Raw genomic sequence first — 24256 nt, 5'->3', positions numbered from 1 at the left:
CGCGCCGCCCGCCCTGCCCCTTCCCTCCCTCGCCCCGGCGCCAGGGGGCGGCGAGCGCGGGGGGCGGCCTGCCGGCGTGCGGCTGGAGCTCTGCCTGCCCCGCTCGGCGGGGTGTCACCCGCCTTCCCGAGGGGTCCCGAGGTCTGTAGCGCCATGTGGTAAACATCGCCCCCGGCCGTTGGCGGCGTTCAGGGTGTTTACGCTTCTCAGGGCAGCGCCGGGGCCTCCAGGTCTGCAGCCGCCCCCAGACAAGGCCGAAAGGCCGGTGACGGCGTTGGGGGCAGGCGGTCCCGCCTGGCGCCGTCCCGCAGGGAGGGGCGGCTGAGCCGCGTCGCCCCGGGCTAACCGCCGCTGCGAGGGGAAGAGGGCGGGCGGGCGGGCGCGCTAAACACGGCGCTGCTCCCGCGGGCCGCCGCACGCGAGGGGAGCGTGACAGGACGTTTACGGAGTGGTGGGGTAATTTAAGTTGTGGGACTTCCTTTATCATCCCCGCTTTTTCACGTGTGTTTTAAACAAGTAAGAAAGACACCATCCAGATAGCATGCGGGTGTCTTCGGATTTTTAAGTAAAACGATCAGTGTGTTTATTTCTTTGAACCTCTGAACAAGTGAGTTTTCTCTTTTTGGAAACGGTTAAGCCCCCAGATGCACCCTCTAAAAATAATTCCTCGATCCATTTAAATGCTGTGTGTGCACAGGTGCATATATCTAAATTAATATTTGAATCATTGATGACAAAGCTGAAAGTCCCTACGCTCTAAGGAGGATACGCAATTTGGAAATCTGGTCGTCACTGAGGTCTTTCCACGTGAGCAACAATGACGTTTTCTGACGGTCCAGAATCCTGTTTTATCCTGATCCTGCTTATACCGTTTTGCAGGAGAGTTGTCTCCGACAGCTTGAAGCTTGCTACTCTCTATCATTGTTTTGCTTTTGGATTTTGTTTAGAATTATGAAACCATCTGCAGAAGTGCAGATAAAAAAAAATGTTGGTAGGCTGCAGGCTTATAATTTATGCTTTCAAAGAGCTTTGAACCTTCTGGATGCAAGATTGTGGAGATGCACTCTATTACATTGTTTTAGACTTTTTGAAGGTCTCATTTTGCAGTAAAATCATGATAACAGCGATCAGAAATTGAATTTATAGTCAGACGGGACAATTGTAGGTACCAATATACTATGTTATCCCTTCACCGTTTTTTGCAGTTGTTTTCTCATGCAGATATTGAGAAAGGCCAACATTTTTCTCAAAAAATGAATTAAGGCCGTGACAAGGTTTAGAAGTTTATCCTGTGACAAAGAACATTTAAAGAGAAGTGTTGAACGTTGGTTTACAAAGAATGGAAGAATACAAAGTGCTGAAAGTACTAGGAGAGGGATCCTTTGGGAGAGCTCTCTTAGTTCATCATGAAAGCAGTGGTCAAAAGTATGCAATGAAGGAAATAAGACTTCCAGTGGTGAGTGTTACATTTGTATCACCTCCCTCTCTGCTTTAAAAAAGCCAGACATACATAGTTTTGGATATATTTTCAAAATGCTGCGTGAGAGTTATACATATTAGACATCTGCAGGATATGGCTATATAACTGTACATGGCTATATAACTATATCCGAGTTATAACTATATACATCACTATATATCTAATTTATATATATAATAATATATAGACATAACTCTCTCTCTCTCTCTGTGTATATATATAATGATATATATCCATATGACTATATCTGAGTTGATGTCATTGGTAACAAGTAAAGTAATAAAATCTAATTGGTTTCCCAAAGTCTGTGGATACATTTTAGGAAGCGTAGCAGTATAGGAAGAGGTACCTGATGAGATCCACGTTCTTCCATGTGGTTGACTGGATTCCCATTGGCTTCACTAGAACAACGATTTCATCTGCAGTACCTGATGAGAAACTAGCTTCATATTATTGTTGCTGGACAATCAGGTACTCCGCTTACCTGCTCTGTATTTAGCTAACCAAAAGAGCACAAAATGCGAGGCACTTGCTTTATCCAGGCTGAAGCTAAGTTAATACATAGGCACGTGGCTTTACATTCACTTTATGCAATGTAGACTGCCAGGTGTTCCATAGTCACTGTGTGCTGCTTTGTTACATAGGTGCACATTGTTAAAATCGAAAATCCTTAACTAAAGTAGTAAGATGCCCTCACAATTTAAAAAATAGAGTAGGAAATCTTAAACTAATAGTAAACCATAGGTGAAAAATGATGGGAATTTCCAAGGTTCTTACTAAATGACTTCTTAAAATTACTAAAGAAAATAAGTTGAAGACCAATTCTTAAAAATATTTCTCTTTTGGAGATGAGGTATGTAATGCGTATATATGAAGACATTAGAGCAATGTTTATGTAAATGTGCTTACGTTTTCAGTCTTCATCTGATGTAGAGAACTCTAGGAAGGAAGCTATTCTGTTGGCTAAAATGAAACATCCCAATATTGTTGCCTATAAAGAATCATTTGAAGGTAAATATAACCACTTGTAGTATCTTTATTTGCTTTACAGAATCCAGTGTTTAACTGGCATACTGCTGAGGGAGCAGGATTAATTTTTTTTGTTTATAATATATGTAGCATGTAGTTGAAGTTTTATAATAACAGTGTTAAATTTATCCTGTTGATTAAATGACTAACCATTCTTAAATTACCTAAAATTTAGCTGATGGACATCTATATATAGTGATGGAATATTGTGATGATGGAGATCTAATGCAAAAGATTAAACACCAAAGAGGAAAGCTATTCTCTGAAGATACGGTAAGAAAAGACGAGATTTTGACATAGGACCTAGGAGCCCTTTTTCATGAAAACTGAAGCACCCTATATCACATAAAAAAGATTATAAATATACAAAAACCTTAAAGCAAATACTTTAAATGAAATAAATTATCTAGTTATAGGTAGAATATGAGCATTATTTCTTTGATAATTTCCTGCAGAACAAGAACAAGATAAGAATTGGAATGAGAAAGGAACAAGCAAGAAATTGAATTGCTGTCTGTATCTGAGAAATATGCAGACAGTGTGCAAAAAATGGTCAGGTTGGCATGCATAAGTGCATGCAATTAAGTGAAGAATTTAATCCAAAATTCTGCCAGATTTTAAAGCACAATAAGAGGTACTGCAAATGAACAGTAAATAACGCACTCTGAGATAACAGAAAGTAGCCAGGAGACTAAATGGCTGCATATTATGTACCCATTAAATGTTCAAAGCATCCAGCGTGCATTAACTTCTTCTATCACAGAAGCTATAAAGTTGCTTAGGAAAAGATGCAAAGTTACATTACAGTGATTGAAAACCACTTCCTGCCGCAGCTAGAAACATCATCTTAAGTTAAAATGAAAAAAACAGAACCCTCACCTAACCTAGTATTTAGACTTGCCAGGTGTCTCTAAGAGCTTTGTTTTGTACGTGTAAAGAGAATACTTTTCCTTCTAGAAACTGTGTGTTATCTCAGTGCTAATTTAAAAAATTTGTTAATTATCTGTGAAATTGTAATCGACATGCTTATAAAAAGACCAGCAGATAGTGTCCTCTCCTGACTCCCTAGTTTAATTTCTTTTTTTTTTTTTTTTTAACTATTAGCTTTTTTAGGTACAAGCAGCAAACATTCTTCCTACCATTTTAAAATATACTTTATCTTAAAGAACTAAATCTTTCATGCTAACTCGAGTCCATCGTGCTGGAGTTACTTGTAAGTTACAGATATTGTGAACACAATTGTTTTTTACGCTCTTTATGTTTTTTGTTCCATCAGTGAAATATTCATTACATACGATACTGAGCTCTTATAACTCTTATTTACTCATTTCAGATCCTTCAGTGGTTTGTACAGATGTGCCTGGGTGTGAAGCACATTCATGATAAACGTGTGTTACATAGGGATATCAAGTCCAAGGTGACTGGAGCATGTTTCACTGCCATTAATAAACCCTCTTCTGCCTGCAGTAGTTCAATTCCCCTTTTCATAATTTCCTGTTACTTCTGCATGCTATGTTTGTCATTTGAGCTTACGAATATTAGGCAAATGAAAAGGTTGAGTGTATGGAATGATCTAACATTTTGGGCTGAAAATATCTAAGTATAGATAAACGTTTTGTATCTACGCCTTTATGTGGTTTCCATGCTGCTGATGGCACCAATTGCTGGTGACAGGCTGCAGATAATTTAAAGCAATAAAAGAAGTGTTTAAAAAAAACTAGTAGTTATGGGGTATGCAGTTTATAAATGTCTTAGCTCTCATTTTCTCTTTCTTATTCTCTCCTGGTTGAAAGACAGACTTTCAGAAGAAAGTGTGGCCGTAGTAGTTTGAGTACAGCGCTGAGACTGAGGCATATCTAAGCTCTGATTCTTCCTGTGCTACTTATGGTGGGGCCTTAGGCTAGTCATTTAACCTTTCCATTTCCCTCTACAGAAAACATAGTTCTCAACTTCTTTTGCAGAAGTACTGTAAGAAGCAAGTGAAAAACTGTTAAAAAGATAAACTATCAGAAGTGATTGTTGTTTTGTTTTCCATATATACAAACTGCAGAAACATTTCCTAGAAAAATTTTGATGAATCTTTATCCTTTTCTTGAAATGCAGAATGTCTTCCTCACTCAAAATGGAAAAGTAAAATTGGGAGATTTTGGGTCTGCACGTCTTCTTGCACGGTATGTGATATCTCCACTGAGTTCAGTGGTGTAAAGTCCATTTTTACCATTGATAAATAGTACAAACGTCTTAAGGCAAAGCTTTTCATGCGGCTTTTCTTCTTTGTCATTTTGATAGTCCAGCGTCGTGTGTTTGCACATATGTGGGAACTCCTTATTACGTACCTCCAGAAATATGGGAAAGCATGCCATACAACAACAAAAGGTACTCGTGCTTTCAGTGGTCACAGGCGATGCCTGATTGATATGTGTCTTTACGGTTGTATATCTTTACTGTTGTCTAAATCTGGCCTTGTAGCTGATCCATATTTGGTTTGGAGAAGGTACTGAGTTGAAGAATGTTTGGAAATTGGTAATGTTAGGTTTTTACATGAAAAGCGTAAATTCCTCTTCGCTTGAGTAACTGAAAATGCAGTATCTGTAGTCTTACAAGTTCAAAAATTGGCATCCAGACTGCTGTCTGTGAATTTGTGAGAGTAAATATACATAATGTATAGATGTAGGTACGTATGTATGTATGCGTTTGTGTCTTTTGGCTGGCCTTATTTTTTAAGCTCTTCCTGCATGTCCTCATCATATAGGTATAATGGCTACAGAATTGATAACTCCCTCAAGTTTATATCGAGACCTGTTATTTTGGCCCTTATGCAAGAACTTGTGATAGCATCCTGATAGTATGGTGTTTACAGTTTTCTCCCAGACTCCAAAATACTAAGCCTTTTTTTCATCTCCTCTCACAGACCCGTTCCTTGACCCTAGCTGCACATGAATCCAATTTATAAAGCAACTCATTTTCCACAGGAGGGAAGAGAGCTATCTAGCTAGTTAAGCCTTTTCTCTTGCAAGAAAGTTGTTGTTGCCTCTTGTGAAGAGGGCAGCACTCACTTTCTGCAGAAGCAGGACATGTTTTTTTATCAGCAGGAGAATTCTCATTGACGGGGGCCAGAATTCCAGCTCTCAAAATAAGGATTATGTGGCTGCCATCTGATGAAAAGGGCTGTGGAGTACAAAGAATTTGCGGACTGGAAGGATAAATATTGTTGCAGTAAATTTCTGTAGCATATGCAAGCTACTAGTGTATGATAGTCATCCTTATTTGCATCAGGGCCAGATAAAGTAACAAGATCCTTTTCACTTGAGAAACTAAACACATAATAATTGTATCGTCTTTTATGATTACTCATATTTATTTTAGTTTATTTAATTCAATTAGCTTAACACATGGATAGTGTATTTCACCTTTGCTAGGCAGCATATTGAATTGTAAACTTTGACTCAAAATTTCTCATCTTTCTTTGTACTTACAGTGATATATGGTCTCTGGGATGCATTTTATATGAGCTGTGCACTCTTAGACATCCAGTAAGTATGGCTTGTTGCTATCAGAAAAGTCTTGGACTTCCTTATAATTTAATTAGCAGTTGGCTACAGATCGATGGATTCACAGCCAATTGTATGTTTGGCTGATGCGTTTGCTGCTGCTCTTGAAAGTGGGAAGTATTGCTCCACCTTTTGCACCCCACCTGTGTTGCATGCTTTCTGATTTTTAGCGGTTCTTGGACTCGCCAGACCCTTTTGTGAATCATTCAATTTTCTAAATTGTTAAAAAACAATTCTTTTTTTCTTTCTTGATTGGTTTTCTTCAGTATCAGTGAGATGAACTGGGGTTTATGAAGCAGTCCAGTAGGTGCCAGACTCGTTCAAGGTATCTGCAGGGACGCTGCAGTGAGCATTCTTGTTTTATGGGATCAGGATGACCGCAGAAGACGAAGGAAAGGACACGTGAAATCTTTGCTAGTGAGCCTATATTGTATGCAAGTATAGCTAAACGTAATAAGCTGTGAGCAGTTTAGTACCTCACGTTGGTGATTGATATACCTGCTTGCTTGTTCGTCCAAAGCAATGAAGTCACTCTCCAAGCACTGCCCTCTTTGATGGGGCAGAGGACATCTTGATGAATGGTTCTCTTTCTTCTCTAGCTGGGGCCACCGTCTTTTACAGTATTGATGCTTTGCTTCCTGTATGTTAACGTCCTTTAGCTTCTGTATGCAGACACATGGCTAACACCTGATAGGCCTTAGCAGGATATGTTTATCTGACAACACATTGTGATCATCCTAATTTCAGGTCATCTTGTCATAGTTTCTTATTAGCAGTAGTTTAATTTCAGCAAGCTAATAATAGACCTTGAAATCCTATGTATCAGCAAAAGATTCTCTATAGCTGCAACTGCTAGCGAAACAAAAGTTTAGAAGTTTATAATGCGCACGAGTGAGCGATGAGGAAATTTGTGCATCAGCCCGTGCTAAGGCTAATGGTTAGCCTGTGCTAGCCTAAGTAGGTCTTGTGGCAAGACTTTGGCAGTGTTCCAGGTATTTAGGCCATGCTCGTAGTTGGGTTATCAACTCAAGAGAGTCTCCTTCCCTTTTGAGCAGCAGCAAAATGTTATGTACCTGAGTTTTCTTCTTCTTCTATGTGATGGTCACATTTGTTACTGCATTATAGATCGGAAGTGATGTAGAGGAATACTGCACCCCGCTGATGCTTGGTTCTCTGCTGCTGAGCGGGTGGGATGTACTGTAAGAATGCTTTTTCTGCATGGAAATGGAAGTTCAGACATTTTAGGTCAGGTTGTTGCCACCTATGGTTTTAGCTGTTTCAGCTTGTTTTGCAGTCACCAGATCACTTGTGCTTGAAGACAGTAATTCTGCACTGCAAACTTGTAGCAATTAGCTGGGAAAAGTAACAACTTAAGCACCTAGATTTGGAAGAGGATACTTGTGCCCTTAAAGGCTACTTTTGATTTTTTTGTAGTCAGTGGCTGCCTCTATACTGCCTTACAGCTTTGCTTCTGTAGTTTGATTCTAATCTTAAGTATATGAAGAAGAGGACACTGAGATGATCAAAATTTTCTCAGTGCTATATACCTACAGGAAAAAAAAGGTGAACAGTCATAAACTTACGAGAGTAACTCCTAGCTGCTGTGTGGTTGTACGGATTATCATTTGCAAGGTGCCTGTTATGATTTGCTTTTTATTGCAGTTAAACTTTGTATGCAAACTCTGATGTTTTCATTCACAGCACATTGTATTTCTTTAATTGTTAATATAAACAAGCACCCATATAATAGCCCTGCAATACCTAAATGGAGATGATACTGATGTGTTCACTCAGGGGTTTTATTCCCTGTATTTGAATTAGACCCCTGAAATTGTCAAATTGCAAGCCAAATCAGTATGGTTCTAGAGAGCCTACATAGATATGTAGCTACGTAGCCATGCATTTTTATATAATAAATGTTAAAGTTGTTCTTAAATTATGTCAGCTTCTTTTTATCTTACACTTAAACTCTGTGTTCTAATGTTCTTTTTTTTTTTTAATGCAGTTTCAAGCCAATAGCTGGAAACATCTCATCCTTAAAATATGCAAAGGGTCCTACGATCCGCTACCATCTCATTACTCCTATGAGCTTCATTACTTAATAAAACAGATGTTTAAGAGAAATCCCAAGAACCGTCCATCAGCCACTACAATTCTTGCAAGAGGTTGTTTAACTAAACTTATGAAAAATTGTCTGCCTTCTGAGGTATAGTAAATTCTTTGTCTTTAGACTTAAGAAATGCTATCTACATTTTAGCTACTAATTCTGTTTCCTTTGTGGTCGGGTTGTCAGTGTAAAACAGTATGAAATGTAGTGCTCTATAGGTCCTACTCAAAAAGCCATAAATACATTTGTAGACTTTGCAGGAAAGTGAGTTTTCTTTTTAAAATATACCCTTCTAAAAAGTTGAGTATTGACATGATACTGCTAAGATTAGATAGATACTGTTAGATAGATAGTTGTAACAGTACTTTACATATTAAGTTTATTTTTAACAAATAGCATACATAATAGGTTGGGAAGGATTAAAACAGTGCAGTACTAGCATCTCTTTGTACACATTCCAGATGACAGCTGAATCTGAACAGGCATTAAAGGAAACCAAGAAACATGAAGGCAGTGCAGCAAGACCGAAAGGTAACTCAACAAACTTTTTTTTTTTATGTACTGCTAAGGAAGGACAAAATGACTAATAATTGTAAGATCTAAAATACAGTTATAGACCATCAATTTTACATGTTCAAATAGACTTTTAGTTAATTCAAAATCTAATATCACTGAACTTTTATGGAAAATGCTTGAAGTGTGAATTATATTCCAATAGGAGGCTTTTGAAGTGGGCATAACTGAGTGCTATATGTTATCAGCTTCCTCTTGTCAGAAATATGGGGCAGAGCTGAACTACACTGAAAGTCTAATTCTTAGATTTGTGTTAGAAATAAACTTTCCAATTCTAAAAAGAGGAAACTTCTAGTGTTGCATCCATTTTAAACATGACAGTGCTTTCTTTCGCAGAATATAGCGAAGCAAATTATTTTCACTATTATTTGATTTTTAAAGAGGGTGTTGGATTTTTTTCCTTTGCATAAATTTAACTGCATCCAAATCTGTACACCTGTGTAGCACAGGGAGGTCCTATCCTATTGTGGAAGGGTTCAGGTGAACTGAATAGTAGAGGGATCCCCTATTAAGGACGAAATATGTTGACAGAAGTGTGAAAAAGCTTTCACATAATTTTCTTTCATTGTCTGATTCAATGACATTACTGTCATAATTCTGGAATACAGCTTCATCATAGATGTTTGCCAAAGGCGTTAATTTAACTCTTGACTCTGTCCCTTAATGTACCAGGTAATGTTACAGCTGGTGGAAGGTCAAATAATGAGAAAAAAAATAGAGTAAGTATTCAAATAAAAATACAATACTTATATTTTTAGCGAGTTAGAAAGTTCTGTATTATAGAAAAATCATTTTGAAAACTGTTTGTATTTGTTAAGCCATGGATCGGCCTACTAGGTCAGGTGTCATCTGTGTTCAAGTTTCAGTGTTTTCCTCTGCAGTTTAAATTTCACACCTAAGTAACATGTTGATGTGTTATGAGCTGATGTTTCCCACATTTAGTTCAGTTCCAAAGTGGATTTCATTATAGCCTTGGCAGAAAAAAAGCTCTCCTGCTTTTCTGAACTTTGGGATACTGCCTGAAATTATGCATTTTCTTTGCTTTAGGGACACATTTTGAACAGGCTGCTATAGAACCAGTCCAGCCTGGACATAATTCTCACTAGGGTTTAGTGCCCATGTGAGATTTCAGCTGAGGAGAATTAAGTCACAAGTGACGAAGAAATCACTTTTGGGTAAATTACAGCACAGCCTGTCTCAGCCATATTGACCGTATCTTTCAAAGCATGTTGCCAGTAGGGCTCATTTTTTCTCTTTTAATAGACCTGTCAATCCAAGAAGCTTGATATTTGGGTGCATCTTGTTTTCTCTGGGAATGTGACTCATTTATCTTTATATTGCTACTATTTTTAAATATAAAAAAATAAGCCCAGAAATTGCGTCAAGTAACTATATTTGTGCTTAGCTTTGAAAACTGAGATTGTCTGTCAAAAATGGACATGCAGGGTGAAATATAGTGTAATAGATATAGTGCATTTGCAATTGCCTTCATGGTGTCAGCAGTTTAGTTTTCAGATCCTCAGGCCAGCCAATTTGCAGCAAAACTAAAATAACGAATGCCATGTGAATATTACTGTTTTATTTTTTGGACAATAAAGTTAATGAGTGATACGGTCTTGATTCTTTTAAAGCAAAGTAAAGAACAAAGTAGGAAAAGTAGCCCCTTGCGACAGGAAAATATTGCCAAGGATTTGAGCAAAAACACACAGGAGCAAAGGAAATCTGATGAGGAGGGTAAGTTTTGCAGTTTTAAGGCTTATGAATTTACGTCCACGTAGTAATGTGTCAATGCCATTGATCCAGCCACATTTTAACATAAACAGGTAGAACGTACAAGTCTAAATCAACCGAAGAACATGCCACTGTGTGTCTGGAATTATAGATTTATTTCTCATCCGAGATTAAAGAAAAAATTGTCTGAAGTATTAAAAGCATTATTTGAAAATATTTGATTTAGAGTTAACGCATGGGGTCATTTTACAACGTTTCACCAAGTTCAGACTTGGACTGATAGAATTAAATATCACTGTTAGTGAAGTGCCTTGTACCTAGTACTGTTTTGCAAGGACAGAAAAATGAGTTAGATCCTCTTTATCATCCTTCTTTTTTTTGTGGCTGTTACTGCAGAAGCTTCTGAAGTTCTCCCAGGAAGTTCTGATTTGTCACATCCTCACAGGAGGCAATGGGAGAAAAGGATATCCAATACCATAGTGGATGTCCTGGAAAACGCATCCTTGCTTTCTTCCAGTTTTACATCTGAAGAGGTTAAAAGTAAGATCCAGTTCAATGTCTTTTCACACATTTTTAATTCAAGTACTATGAAGCAGGCAGAATTTTACACAGCATATTTTTTAAAAGATGTAAAAATGATTTTAAAAATTTCTGTTGGTAAACGCTCAAAGTCCACAGTGCTAAACATAAAAGATGCAGGACCTCTAAGAAATTGTTAAAGTCTCAAATGTGTGGCAGGAGGATTGCAAAGAGTGATGAAAGCTGCCTAGTTAGCAATAGCGGCCCTACAATTATCATCATTACTAAGAAATTGTGCTGCCAACCCCGCCTTAACATGCTATTCATTGAGGTAATACTGAGGATATTGTACAAGGTTCATTTGATACAAAATGCAGCTGCCTATCTTTCAGACAGCATGCTATTGGGAGCGTGTGACATTGGCACCTTTACTTCTGCTATTAGTTAACACACAGATAATGCCAGAGAAAAGAACTATTAATGACGTAGCTCAAATGCGAGACAGACTCTTCCTTCTTCTGTGTCACCTGCTTTTACCAAGAGGACTTAATGTGGGGTTTCTTTTGAAAAATGTGTTGATTTTAAAATGTCCCACACTGTATGTGATTGTTATAATTATTTATTGTGGTTATGGGTATGTATTCTAAGTAACATTCCAATAATACGTGAATACATGTTGCTGAAGTAAGTAATCAAGATAAGAGTAATCAAAACATTCCCAAGCTGTGGCGGGAATGTTACATAATAATAATATGTAGAAAAATGCATGTATTTAGATGTTCTCCTGTTAACAGGCGTAGAAATGGCCGTAGGCTCCATTTTGTGAGATGGGTAGAGGCGCTGCTTAAGCATGCAGAGACTCTTGAGTCCTAACACTAGGTTCTGGTTTCTGCTGGCTCCCTGACAAGAGAAGGCTCCGTTGCTGCCTTCTGTGTTCTTCTTTCTTTAAAATACTGATACTTGTAAACCTCGGTATGTTGACAGAGGGCAGCACTGCTACAGAAACAGTTAGACTCTTGCTGTATTTTTCTCTTAAATGGCGTCTTTGTAATCTATGCTCTTAATGTCATTTTATCTAAGTAGTATTTATTAATGATTTTATACCCAGGTGGCTGCGTTACAAACTACAGCGAAAATAAGCCACGTAAGCGGTGGAACAAGGAAACTCCTCAGACCCTGATGAACATTCTCAGTAATGCAGATGTCAGCTTAGCATTTAAAACATACACGATTTATAAACCAGGTAAATCCTGGAAGTTTTCAGGCAAACTTCTCTGCAAACCAGTTCATTAATACAGAATTTTTTTACATAGCTCCTTTATATAGAGAAATTGTGCGTTTGCTTTCATGTAACAACAGACTGATTTTATTTTAATTTTTACCACATGAAATGTGGCTTTACTAAAGACCAAAGTGAGAGTTTATGAGTAATTGTGCATCTTCACTACATCTTTTTATGAAGGACTTTCACTTACAGCTCAATACCTAAATGAGGCTGTGCCGTAAATCCAGAGGTTGCAGAGCCATGCAGTCTCCACCCTGCAAAGTGTCATGGTGCATGTGTGAGGGAGATGCAATAAATAGGATGCAGCTCCATCAGATGCATCTAGCAAATCTACTTTGACTAAGTCGGTAGTGCCCTTTCTTGAAGGCAGGATGGTACAAAAGTACGGCAGAAGATAATTTCTTCTGTTAGAACTGCTTTATTTAGCTCAAGCTGTACACTATAAATATGCATCGCCACAGTCATAGATAGCAGTCGGCACTTCAGTTGCTTTATTAGTTTATCTCTTCATTTAAGCAACAACTTGTACTAGAATCTGCTAAAAACTGTAGACAAGTTAGAAAGACTATATTGTATTTATATTTTTAATCTATTTTTGTTGATTTTTCATTTTTAATACTTTCAAAGCGTCTGAAAATATATTAAAAGGGCCACTTTCTGATGGAACTGAGGCATCTGATGAAGTAGATGGTGAACATGAAGCTATTATCACAGATTTGGAGAGCCTTGAGCCTAGGAGTGATGAAGATGACACGTATGTCCAAATGGCATCCGTTTTTTGTGTGTGTGTGTTTAATTTGGTTCCTTAAAGTGATTTTTTCCCCCCAGATTCCTCTGAAAACAGTATTTTTCTCAGCATCTAAATCTATCCTTTTTTAACCTAATGATGTTAAAATTTAGCAGCACTTACCTTCTTTACAGTATTTATAGTTATTAATGATGTCAAGATTAAACAGGTCGCTTTCTATAAGCACATTATTTTTGCTGGTGACCTTGCAAAAATGAAGGCATGAGATTAGATCCACAAGAGAGTGCAAGCCTTCTGTTTGCACACTTCTTCCTACTTTTTCATGCTTAGGGCAATAAAATTGCTTTTCTACTGACTTATATTTGTACAAACTTTTTAACTTCTGTCTTGTGTTTGCTTCATGTTAGTCACTCATTTGTCATGTCTTTAAAAAAGGCAAGTATACCACAACACATTCTGAAGATAAATATTTTATTTTATAGATGTGTATATGTTTTGGAGGGGTTGTTGGAATCTTGGCATATGTCATTCTTCTTTATTTCCATGATTCTTGGAGGTGAAAGTCTTAGGCATGCATTATTGCAATTCAACTGCAAGCCATTGTTGTCAACATATACCTGGCATCTTAAGATATGCATTTGTCTTTGCTTTTGATAAAACTTAGTTTGGGTAAATTCAAAAGAGAACCCCTACTGGTTCAACCCAGTCAGAATGATGTAGGGAATAAATCTCTTGTGTCGATATTTTAACATAATTTCTCCTATTTGTGGAGTAATGTTGGAAAAAATAAAGTAAATAAAGATTTATAAAGTTGTATGATTTTGCTTTGCAAAATAACATTTTGAAATCTATTTTTAGGGACTTTGATGAGGAAGATGACCCAGATTGGGTGTCAGAACTGAAAATGATATTGAAACACGGTAACTGAAAGCTTGAAGTTCTCTACAGTAACTGGAGAAGTTATACTTGCTGATATTTGTAATTGAAATCAGGATTTGTTGTACTTATTAATAAAAGGATCTCAATCAATTAATTCTCAGTGTGCATATTTTGTGTATCCTATACCAGAGAGGGAAAAATGCATAATAAAATTTCCAGCTAGAATGGATGCAAATAAATAAACAAATCTAGGTAACAAATGCAATTGGAGTTGATAACAGCTTTGTAGCTCAGCCAAAAGCATTAGTGCTAACAGCACTGTTTAAATTGGCCCGCTGTCGAATTCAAGAAATGGTGTAGCACTGTGAGAACGTTTAAAGTTTTTCTTCGTGACTACACATTGAAATATTATATACTAGGAATAACTGAGCTTTTCCGAAGGGCATATTCATTGAAAATATTTCTCTATGCTAAATATTTGAGGCTTAGTGCATGCAGTTACTAATCCTCTGAAAATACCTGAGGCTGTGCTTTTGCCTTAATTACTTCCATGGCAATATCCCTCTAGGTGCCATTGCATGTGTGGAAGAAAGCTTAACGTTTTCATAAATACGGACTAATTTTGTCATTCTGATAAGGAGACAGACTACTTTAAAAGACGGGAGACGTTTGATGCTGCAGAAAGCATGCGCAACATCAGATTTGGGATTTGTAGGGGCTCTTCGGTACTAAATAGTAAGTTTTTTGAGAGCAGCACGAGAGGGAAGTGCAAGAAGCGTCTCCCGCGGTATTCTCGGGAAGCTCTTTTCACTGTGCTAATGTCTCACCGTGACATAAATCTATAAAATAATCCTGGAGAACAGCGAATACGAACTCTAGCAATCCCGCGGACTTGAGCGTGGAGCTACTTCATGCCCCCTCTCCGGTGTTGCACGAGCGGCAGGACGTGAGACTCCGGTTTCCCTGCTCCTTCCCGCCCGGCCGCAGCAGGGCGCAGCCCGCCGCTGCCCGTCCGTGCCGCCTCCCCCGTGCCGCCTCCCGAGGAGGCCGGGCCACCCGCGGCTGCTGCTCCCTGTGGCCGCGGCGGCTCCGGACGCGGCTGGGCCCACGCAGGTACCGCTTCCCCGGGGCCGCGCCGCGCCGCAGGGCGAGGGAGGCCGCCACAACGGCCGCCCGCCTCGCGCGCCCCGTCGCCACGGCGACGGCGCCGCGCTGCGAGAAACCGCCGCCATCTTGCTTCCCTCCCCCCGAGCTCAGCCCGCACCCCGCCAAACCCCACGTCGCGCCTCCCCCTCTGCAGCTTCCCCGCCCCGAGCAGCCCCTTGTAAACAGTCCGCCGTGACTTTCTGTAGGTCCTGCGGGAAGTGCTGGCCACCCCTACCCCTTCGCCGGGCTGCCCTGCGGTGCGTTGGCCGGGGTTTGCTGCTGAACACCGCCGTCCTTCCCGCCGCCCGGCCTCGCAGCTCCTCGCACCCCGGGGCCCTCCTTCCGCGTGCCAAGCCGGTCACCGCTGGCCGTGGGCCACCCTCGCGGCCAGCCCTCGCCGCAGCCGGCGGCAGGCACGCTTGGGGTGCAGCCTGCGGCGGAGGCCCGCATGAGGGTGGTCTGGAGCATGTCGCCAAAGCGACTGTTTCTCACCGATGACGGTGACGGGGAGCTGATTCTCCTACAGATCTCTACGTTAGGAGTACCTGAGCATCGCCTTACCAGTGAGCTGTCCTGAAAAACTTCTAGTCATGGAGACGGCGCAGGCTTCCTAGGGAGTCTGCTCCAGAGCTTGCCTGTCCTTAGCGCTCCCAAAATTTTAGTATCTTCCCCAAATCTCCCTTGCTAAAACTTAGGCCATCTAAGAAAGAACAGTTTTAGAGTGCGTGTTTTTATTTTGTTGTGTATCACAGAATCACAGAGTGGTTGAGGCTGGAAGGGACCTCTGGAGATCATCTAGTCCAACCCCCCTGCTCAAGCAGGGTCACCTAGAGCACATTGCACAGGATCACGTCCAAGTAGGTTTTGACCATCTCCCAGGAAGGAGACTCCACAACCTCTCTGGGCAACCTGCTCCAGTGCTCTGGCACCCTCTTAGTAAAAGAGTGTGTGGTTGCTTGTGGACAGATTGCGAATACATGTGACATAAAACAGTGACATTACTGCTTGTGCCAGAGGTTTCCAGCTGATCGCTAATGCTTCACTGTACACTTAGTTGCGTTTTTCAGAAGGTCAGTTTTTGACGACACCTTTTTGGTTTTTTTTGCCGCCAGCATTAAATCAATTAGGATAAGTTAAATCTACAAGAAATGCTTTCTTATTATATTTTTCCATGAAGAGACCATGTCTGCAGTATTGCTAACTTCAAGAAATATTGTCAGGCTTTGCAAAATCGTTTCATAATCTTAAACAGTACTTGTCTTTTTTAATTTTGAGGGTATACTAGGACCATGTTTCAAGCTTCTCTTTACAAGAGACTTGTAAATTTGCTGCTTACTGAAAGCTGAGGTCCTCAGTAATTTGTAGTCTTCCAGGAGATGACATTTTGAGCCAAATCATCAACAGCATAATACTTGTGATAACAATGATAGTCTGGAGAGGTAGCCTGTGTGTCAGTGGCACAAACTCGTGTCATTGAGGGTACAGCACTAACTACCTGTGCAATACTAATTTGGGGACTTTTTTATTTTAGACACTGCTTTAAGACAAAGACATCATGGATAAATATGAAATCATAAAAGAAATTGGAGAAGGATCTTTTGGCAAAGTATTCTTGGCAAAAGGAAAAGTAAATAATGAGCAATGTGTTATCAAAGAGATCGATTTAACTAAGGTAAAAGAAAACCTGTGTGAAACAATGGTTATTATTTACCTGATCGTGATATTATGTTGAACAAGGGTGTGAACTTGGGTTATGTTTTATCTCCTTTACAGTTGCTTGTTGATTATATAGAGTTAAACTTTTCAAAGACGGTAGTTTTCAACTGCTAAATTAGTGATTTTACAAGCATAAAATAAATATGCATTTTCGTATTAACATGTTTGTTTTTCACTGCATTTTAATTCTTTTCAAAACTTCTCTCTACTTACAAAGTATGACAGTAGCCTAATTTAAATTTTATAATAGATGATTCAACTACAATGAGACTATCGTTGTTGAAGTAACTGAACAAATCGCAATTTTGCAATACATTTTTCCCAACTTCTTCAGTTCTTTTTTTCCTAGCCATATTTTCAAATGTGGGTAATTCACAATGGAGCTCATCAGATTCTTGTTTATGTTTATTGGCAGTTTGACATTGATCTCATCTCATTTTAAATGCCCATTCTGTAGATGTCAGCATCTGAGATACTTGGCTAGACTGCCTTTCTAAGAGAACAAGAGAAATACACATTTTTAGGATGCTATTTTTCTTGCCTATTTTAGACTTCTGCTTTAGAATGAGATGAATTGTTCCATAAAAGTGCCATGTTTCTTTGCATTGACTATAAAGGAAGATTAGGGTGACTAGCACAGGTATCTAGTTCCAGAAAGACAGGCAATTAAACTTCCCATGATTTTGATAGAAAATGAGTGTTTAAATACTTTTGACAGGTCTTTTGATATTCTAAGCCACACTATTGAATTTCTAGATGTATTAGGCAAAAATTATAACAGAAGAATGAATTTTTATACTTCACTTCTAGAAGTAGTTATATAACTTCTAGATCCAAACCCAGAAAACTGATATGCTATTAATGACTGCTAAATAAAAAATGAGTAGTTTCTGTCTGTGTTCATCACCAGTACAAACAAAGCACTTATTTCTAATTTTAGAATTTGATGTGCACCACATAGAAAAATATAAGCAGGTAAAATGTTATTGCCACTTCCAATCATTCAGAAATCTTGAGCTGAATATAGAAAATTAAGACTTTAAAGTCATCTAAGTTTTTTTTGTATAGTTGGGTATGTTTCTTTCATTCACCTTCTGATTTTTGAGTCTTTAAGGATTATATTTCAAAACTGTTTCTTAAGAATGGAGGTAAGAAACTTGCTTTTATTTTTATAAATAAAAGGATGTTTATATGGTATAAATATACTCTGAAATACTACTTATCCAGAAATAATAGTAATGAAAGTCTGATCACAGTGAAGTAAGTAAAAGTTTTCCATTTACTGTAACAGGCCAAAGATTTTGTCTGAAATATTGCAAGAGCTCCTAACAGCAGTAAACAGAAACCCTTTTTTTTTCTTTTTACTTTTTTTTCTTTTTTTCTTTTTCTTTTGAAAAAGAAATTGAAATTACCCATATTAAGAATACAAAATCACCTAGACCCTTTTTCTGCTCAAACTTAAGGGGAGGTCCCAGTTTAACTCTATTCATTGACTAACTTGGTAAGAGCAATAGCATTTGTTTAAAAAGTTTGAAGATATACATTTGCCTGTTTGTAAAATATCGTAATTTGGTTTGACTTTAATAAAATTCCAAATGTTTTTGAATGTATAGTCCAAACTGATATTTTATATTATATGTGCACCATATTTTATTGTATTTCTGCATCACCTTGGTGCAAAATCTTTCTTTCTTGGCAGGAATGGTTGACCCATGACCCAATGTCACTATTTATGAATAGGATTTAATACAGCATTGCTAGCGTGTAGCTTCTTACTTCTTTGTAGATGCCTACGAAAGAAGAAGAAGCCTCTCGGAAAGAAGTGAATCTTCTGGCCAAGATGAAGCATGCAAATATAGTAACCTTCTATACTTCTTTGCAAGGTTTACTTTTAATATTTTTGTTTTATTTGTGATTACAGGAGTGGAATGCAACAAACATAATTTGTCCATATGGCCCAACCCTAAGCCTGCCCCCAACTCCTGACTTAACAATGGGGACAGACAGGTCCCAACTCCTAAAAATGAACACAAAGTGTCAGACTCTGTCCTCACTTGCCCTCTTCCCATATGTAGGTGGGATCTTAGGTAATGTGGAGTGAATGCTAGATCTTGGGGTATTTACAGTGCTTAAGTTGAACTCTAATCTTAACCTTTACTTGGAGTCCAGTTTGTGGGACTTTTTCCAGGAGTCTTAACAGAAGATGAGAGTTTTTGAGTGTAGCAGGAAATGGATCCTGAAAACCTTTTGTCTTGAGCCGTATTTCTGGGTTTGGAAAGAGGGCTAGAATCAACATAGGTTGATATCTCCATGTTAATTTTAGTGCTGGAAGTGATCCTAAGTACTAATGAAGGCTCAGCTTAGACTTTGGGTTAGTATTGGGTTAGTATTAGGGAATGTCAAGGTTCTTTGGCCCAGGTTATTTCAGGATTCATTGAGGCCCAGAGGGAGAAGAGAGCTTGAGTTGGCAGGACCTTGCATTTTGTGTGTGTTTGAAATGCTGGAGTTGGTCTGGGTTTGGGTTCAGGTTTGGGTTGGGGAAAGTTAAGCTTCCCTAGCTCATGGTGTTCTAGGATTGTTCTGAGTTTAATCTAAGAAGAAGAGATTTGGTAACCACAGAGAGGATTGTCCCCTCTTGAATTTTTGTTTGAAGATGGATCCGTGTTTCTAATGAAGACTAGGATGAGCTTTTTAGTTGGGACAAAGGTAAGGGCCTGTGAACAATCTAGGCCCGGGGGATTGTGTTATTCTTTGATGTTGACTGAAAGAGGATTTTTTTCAATGTCAACAGTAAGGTCATGATTACACATAATTCACAATGTTCATAATTCATAATATATGTCCATACCGGATTTAATGCAGATTACTTACTGATAGGGTTATGTTTATGTAACGTGAGAGAAGGAAAGCTTTCTAACTTAAGCTTTATTTAAGCATTCTTCAGGACCGAAAGAGAAAGAAGGAAGTCTGTTTTCCATAAAAAGCTAACTCCTTATATTTACTTTTACTGTTGAGATCGGTCATAATGAATGCCTTTTGTAATGAACACTCTAGTGATGGCTTGTGTTCAGGTTGTTTTCTGTGATCAGGACTATAAATGTTTTAATGGACAGGTAAATCTGGTAGTCTTCTGGACCCAAGTGAGGATAGGTTGAGTTTCCATAAGTAACCCTTGCTATATATTTCTACTGTTGGACTCTATCTACTTTTAACTCTTTCCCTAACCCTAACTGTATACTTAATTTTTATTGGGCTGCTGTCCCAACTATGAAGCCTTTTGCAAAGCATTAGCTGTAAGAACGTCCGTCTTCTTTCTATCCGTGTGGGCTTTGAAGAGTTATCGCATATATTTAATATATTGGTGAACCTCCGTTTAAAGAAATTTTCATGCCTTCTTAGCTTTGCCGAAGTCAGTTTTCCATCAGGCTTCACTACAAGTATCCATTTTTTTATCGGTAACCCTTTGAAATGGAAGAGTAAGTAGAGGATTAAGTACTCCCTTTTAAAAAATGACTGTATAAAATCAAAATAATTTATTGCTCTATTAATAGGTAATGAAGTAACAGAGGGAAAAATATACTTTTCCTTGCAGAAAAAAACAAGCTATATATTGTGATGGAGTACTGCGATGGTGGAGATTTAATGAAGCGGATAAATATGCAGCATGGAGTGCTGTTTGACGAGGACCAGGTGAAATAAATTACTTTTAGGAGAAAAGTAGTTATATAAAACATATGATTTGAATTAGACAACATTGGATACTGTTTCTTGTCTGAACTGTTTAAAAATTTGAACATTTTAGCGAAACTTTGTGATTTTAGTGACAGCTTAGAATTTGCTTTTTATGAAAAAGACGTTAAGATCTTAAATCATTAGCAGTATTTTGATGTCAATTTTATCACCCCTTCCATTGTGGATGCACTGTTTCCTTATATTAGTAGTATATCTGTTAAGCCATAAAGACTTTTTTTTTTAAATGGTATTTTAGTATTATAGGGGAATATATTACATACCAGCTCTTCATTCTGTTACGCTGTTTGCATCGTGGCATGTCCTGGTGTATACCAAAGTCAGTGGTAAATCTCTCATTCATTTCATTTGGATCAAGACTTCTCTGATGCTGTTTGAATTGTTAAACCAGTACAGAAAAACAGTTCCAGGATTCTGACTACTTTTGGAATATGTTCACATATATTTTAGTTTGTAAATATGAACATGTGATAGCTATTGCAATTCACAGAAACAGTAGTTCCCACAAGCCCTTATTCTTTTATATTTTTACTGCCTCTTAGCCTTCTGAAGGGAATTTTCAGTTATATACTGGACTTAGTTTACTAAACTCTGAGGGTAGTTATTCATGCATTCTAGTATTCATACATATTCCAGTTTTGCAAGTACAATAAAAATTTACTTAGATACCTAGTATCTAAGATACTGGATACCTGTTATCTAACCTGCTAGTGGAAATCTACTCTTAAAATAAAATAATAGCAGAAAAAAAGAAATATTGTCACTTTTCTTTTTTCTCTAGAAGGAAAAGAGAAAGTCCCTAGTGTAGAAGTCAGTTGGAAGTGAATTACTGGTTCAGTAATACTGTATGTTATGATCCTGCTGGGAGTCATACTAGAGGTAGAGAGAACACAAGAGAGACAATAAAGAGAAGACAAAATCAGAGATCATGCAAATACAAAGCAGAGCACCAACACACACAAAAACCTTGACAGCAGGACAGAATAATGAATATCAAAAGAAAGATGAAGTAAAGACGGATGAAGAGATTATAGAAATTAGAGATACATCTGACAATCAAAAAAGGAAGCAAATGGTCCAATGAAACCTAACCTTGTTAAAATATTTTTATATTTTCAAATGTAAGCCTGAGAAAGTCTCGTTTAACCATATTCAGGAAATCATCTGCTTAAGTTGCAGCATTACTAAATAAAAGATGATTTATTGAGCCAAAGCCTACCAGAACCATCAGTTTCCCTGAAGAGAGAAGCATATAAGCACGTGTTTACCTTCTTCTCAGAATTAAGTCCAAAGTTCCTTTTTCAGTAAAACATGTTTTCATTTGGAGAGTTGTCCTAGGTAAAGGATAAACCTGTATTATTAGTTGTTACGCAAGTTCATAGCTCTGCTGTTTAACCACCTTTCAGACGCTCAGACTCTGCTTCCTTTTTCTGTGCCACATTCAGTAAGACTACAAATATTATCATAACTGGTATGTATGACTTCCCTCACTGAGGATTAAGAAGACGCTATTCCCATTCTTAGTTGTTATTTGTACTCACTCATTTCTAAATAAAAATCGAGCGTTCTTATTCTTCTTTGACCTTCTGCTACAATCTTTTTTGGGATATAGATCCTGTCACAGTCAGTGAAAGTTTGGCTTTGATAAGGAAAGTGGGAGCAGCTATTTATTTCCATTTAGTTTTGTTATAGTACTTAAGAAGGAAAGGAAAAGTCTATGGCATTAATTTTAATCAATCAAAAATTTATTTCTTATTGTTTTCTTTTTTATATTTTGTTTATTCTATATATTTTAGATTTTGCCATTGTCTTTATTTTATATATTTAAGTAAGACATCCCACTGGAAATTAGAGCCACACAAATTTACGAACATCTGATCCCTTTATCTTTCACTGCAGATTCTGAGTTGGTTTGTGCAGATCGCCTTGGGATTGAAGTATATTCATGACAGGAAGATATTACACAGAGATGTAAAAGCACAGGTAGCAAAACTGGAAGTAGGGAGGAGGCAATTTTATCTGGTAAAAAATACGCTTAAGAAACTCTGCCATGTTTCATTTTGCATACCAGTTTCTTCTTTGTTTGCAGAATATTTTTCTTAGCAATAATGGAAAGGTAGCAAAGCTTGGGGACTTTGGCATAGCAAAAGAGTTGAACAAGTAAGCACCTTTTTTAATTAGTCTGTGACTTACACCAAATATGAGTGTTTCTGAGTGTTCAGAATGCGATAAGAATGTGCATATTCATATGCTGGATTGGGCCTGTTGAAGAAGTCTAGTATACCAAAGGCCTGAAACTACTGTTTTTGGTCTTATCCTAAAACATGCCAAACTGCATAAAAACCCGGACCTGTCTAGCCTAGTAACTGGACTTCTGTTGCGTATGGCACATAGACTGAGGAAGCCTCAATCTTTCCGCGTTCTCTGTGGAACTGACATAAAGAGATTCTGGAGGCACAAATGTTACTCTTGCACATGTTGCTAGTCAGGTCTGCTGTTTCATAAAGAGAAAAAACAGTGAAGAGCGTTAAACATTTACTATAAAAAGAGTATGTACAGAGTCCTTAGTATATCTTCCAAGTCTGTGCCATCCACTGTCTTTGACCTTGGCAAGATCTTATGGCAGTGAAGTTCCACAATTTAATTATGCATTCTGTAGAAATGTAATTAATCCGATTGGTGATATTTGGCTACACCTACACAGCAAGCCAGTGGCAAAGATGGAAATGGAATTTACAGATACCCACTTCACTTTCTAGACAGTGCTTCCTCTTTCCACTGCTTCTGGCTTGCCTAACTGACAGCCACCAAGGATATTCTTACTTAAATGAGTACGTTGGACACTTGTAATATTTTACTGTGTGTTTGAAAGCTTTCAAAAATCTATGTTAATGATAATCATGCCTTGAAAATGTTGATTATAATGCTTGTGGAAAGGAGGGCAAAAGAGAATTCCTGTGCTTTCTGTTGAAGCACCAATGCTCTCCATTACTAAAATTGTTGGTTGTTTTTACACAAAACTAAGGGGGTACTTCAGTTTTTCTCTAGGGTGTTCCATTAGGCTGTTATTGAACTTTTTCGAGAACAGAAGTAATATCCCCCACGGGCTTTTCACCTGACTGCAGAGAGGCCTTCATCGCAGTTGCTTTTTCAATGTATGGGCCTTTTTGTTGATTGTGTTTCATTAGCACTATGGAGCTTGCCTGCACCTGTGTAGGAACCCCCTATTATCTGTCACCTGAAATCTGTGAAAATCAACCGTATAACAATAAAACGTAAGTCTCTGTCTTTTCTTCATATGCTTGTGCATGAGTGTATGCAGGTGTGAGAGAACTTATTTTAGTAATCTCATGGTATTTCTGCAGGGCATCACGGATTTCACATGCAGCACCCTTTATGAAAGCTTTTTTATTCTTATTGTATTGTGTACAAGAAATGTGTACAACAATTGTATACAACTATTTTATAGTGTACAACACTGTTGGCTGTGTTTTGACTGACAGTTTCCAGAGTGTAGCCATGAAAACCATGAAGTTGCTGTGGTTTATCCACAGGCTTAACATAATTGTATTTTTATTTTTCTAAAATTATTTATACTTACCTAAAGTTAATCTCACTCTGTTTTCATACTGCTTTTTAGTAATGACCTAAAATGGAAAATATATTTTTTCCTTTGCTTTATTTGGTTCTGCATCAAATACTAACATTCTTTCACTGTTTCCAACATGCAGTAACCAATAAA

At 38.1% G+C, this 24256-nt stretch overlaps 2 protein-coding genes across 10 annotated transcripts in view; both read left to right on the top strand.

The window, feature by feature from the left end:
- Window positions 1–6: 6 nt before the first annotated feature.
- On the top strand, window positions 7–14056 carry NEK3 (NIMA related kinase 3). Of its 4 annotated transcripts, XM_068929934.1 has the most exons (17): window positions 14–141; window positions 1206–1456; window positions 1785–1951; window positions 2398–2491; window positions 2685–2782; window positions 3843–3926; window positions 4613–4680; window positions 4799–4885; window positions 5988–6042; window positions 8066–8266; window positions 8629–8698; window positions 9413–9459; window positions 10372–10474; window positions 10868–11011; window positions 12099–12233; window positions 12903–13029; window positions 13882–14056. In XM_068929934.1, the coding sequence occupies exons 4-17, from the start codon at window positions 2449–2451 to the stop codon at window positions 13949–13951; spliced, it is 1332 nt and encodes a 443-aa protein (XP_068786035.1). In that variant the 5' UTR covers window positions 14–141; window positions 1206–1456; window positions 1785–1951; window positions 2398–2448; the 3' UTR covers window positions 13952–14056. The 4 variants fall into 4 exon arrangements, with proteins under 4 accessions (XP_068786034.1, XP_068786035.1, XP_068786036.1 ...); XM_068929933.1 differs by lacking the exon at window positions 1785–1951 and having other exon boundaries at window positions 7–141; XM_068929935.1 differs by lacking the exons at window positions 1785–1951; window positions 2398–2491.
- A 494-nt stretch (window positions 14057–14550) lies between these two features.
- NEK5 (NIMA related kinase 5) overlaps window positions 14551–24256 on the top strand; it is a 29493-nt gene continuing 19787 nt past the window's right edge. The window contains exons 1-8 of one of the 6 annotated variants that reach the window (XM_068929923.1): window positions 14938–15015; window positions 15801–15905; window positions 16580–16720; window positions 18551–18647; window positions 20357–20454; window positions 22414–22497; window positions 22604–22674; window positions 23703–23789. In XM_068929923.1, coding sequence (XP_068786024.1) covers window positions 16604–16720; window positions 18551–18647; window positions 20357–20454; window positions 22414–22497; window positions 22604–22674; window positions 23703–23789 — 554 coding nt within the window. In that variant the 5' untranslated portion in view covers window positions 14938–15015; window positions 15801–15905; window positions 16580–16603. Of the gene's footprint in view, window positions 15016–15800; window positions 16119–16579; window positions 16721–18550; window positions 18648–20356; window positions 20455–21887; window positions 21986–22413; window positions 22498–22603; window positions 22675–23702; window positions 23790–24256 lie in introns of those variants that run through there. The other 5 variants (XM_068929924.1, XM_068929922.1, XM_068929927.1 and 2 more) reach the window with 5 other exon arrangements.

The sequence above is a fragment of the Struthio camelus genome, chromosome 1 (genome assembly GCF_040807025.1).
Source record: "Struthio camelus isolate bStrCam1 chromosome 1, bStrCam1.hap1, whole genome shotgun sequence".
Taxonomy (NCBI): Eukaryota; Metazoa; Chordata; class Aves; order Struthioniformes; family Struthionidae; genus Struthio; species Struthio camelus.
Note: the sequence above shows the minus strand (reverse complement) of the source record. Positions and strands in the feature narration are given on the sequence as shown.

Excerpts from the sequence above, each read along its gene's own strand:
- NEK3 (XM_068929933.1), top strand. The coding sequence starts at position 1,340 with ATGGAAGAATACAAAGTGCTGAAAGTACTAGGAGAGGGATCCTTTGGG. Across the intron at positions 4,681-4,798 it reads TCTGCACGTCTTCTTGCACG|TCCAGCGTCGTGTGTTTGCA; the intron begins GTATGTGATATC and ends TCATTTTGATAG. Across the intron at positions 8,699-9,412 it reads CAGTGCAGCAAGACCGAAAG|GTAATGTTACAGCTGGTGGA; the intron begins GTAACTCAACAA and ends TTAATGTACCAG.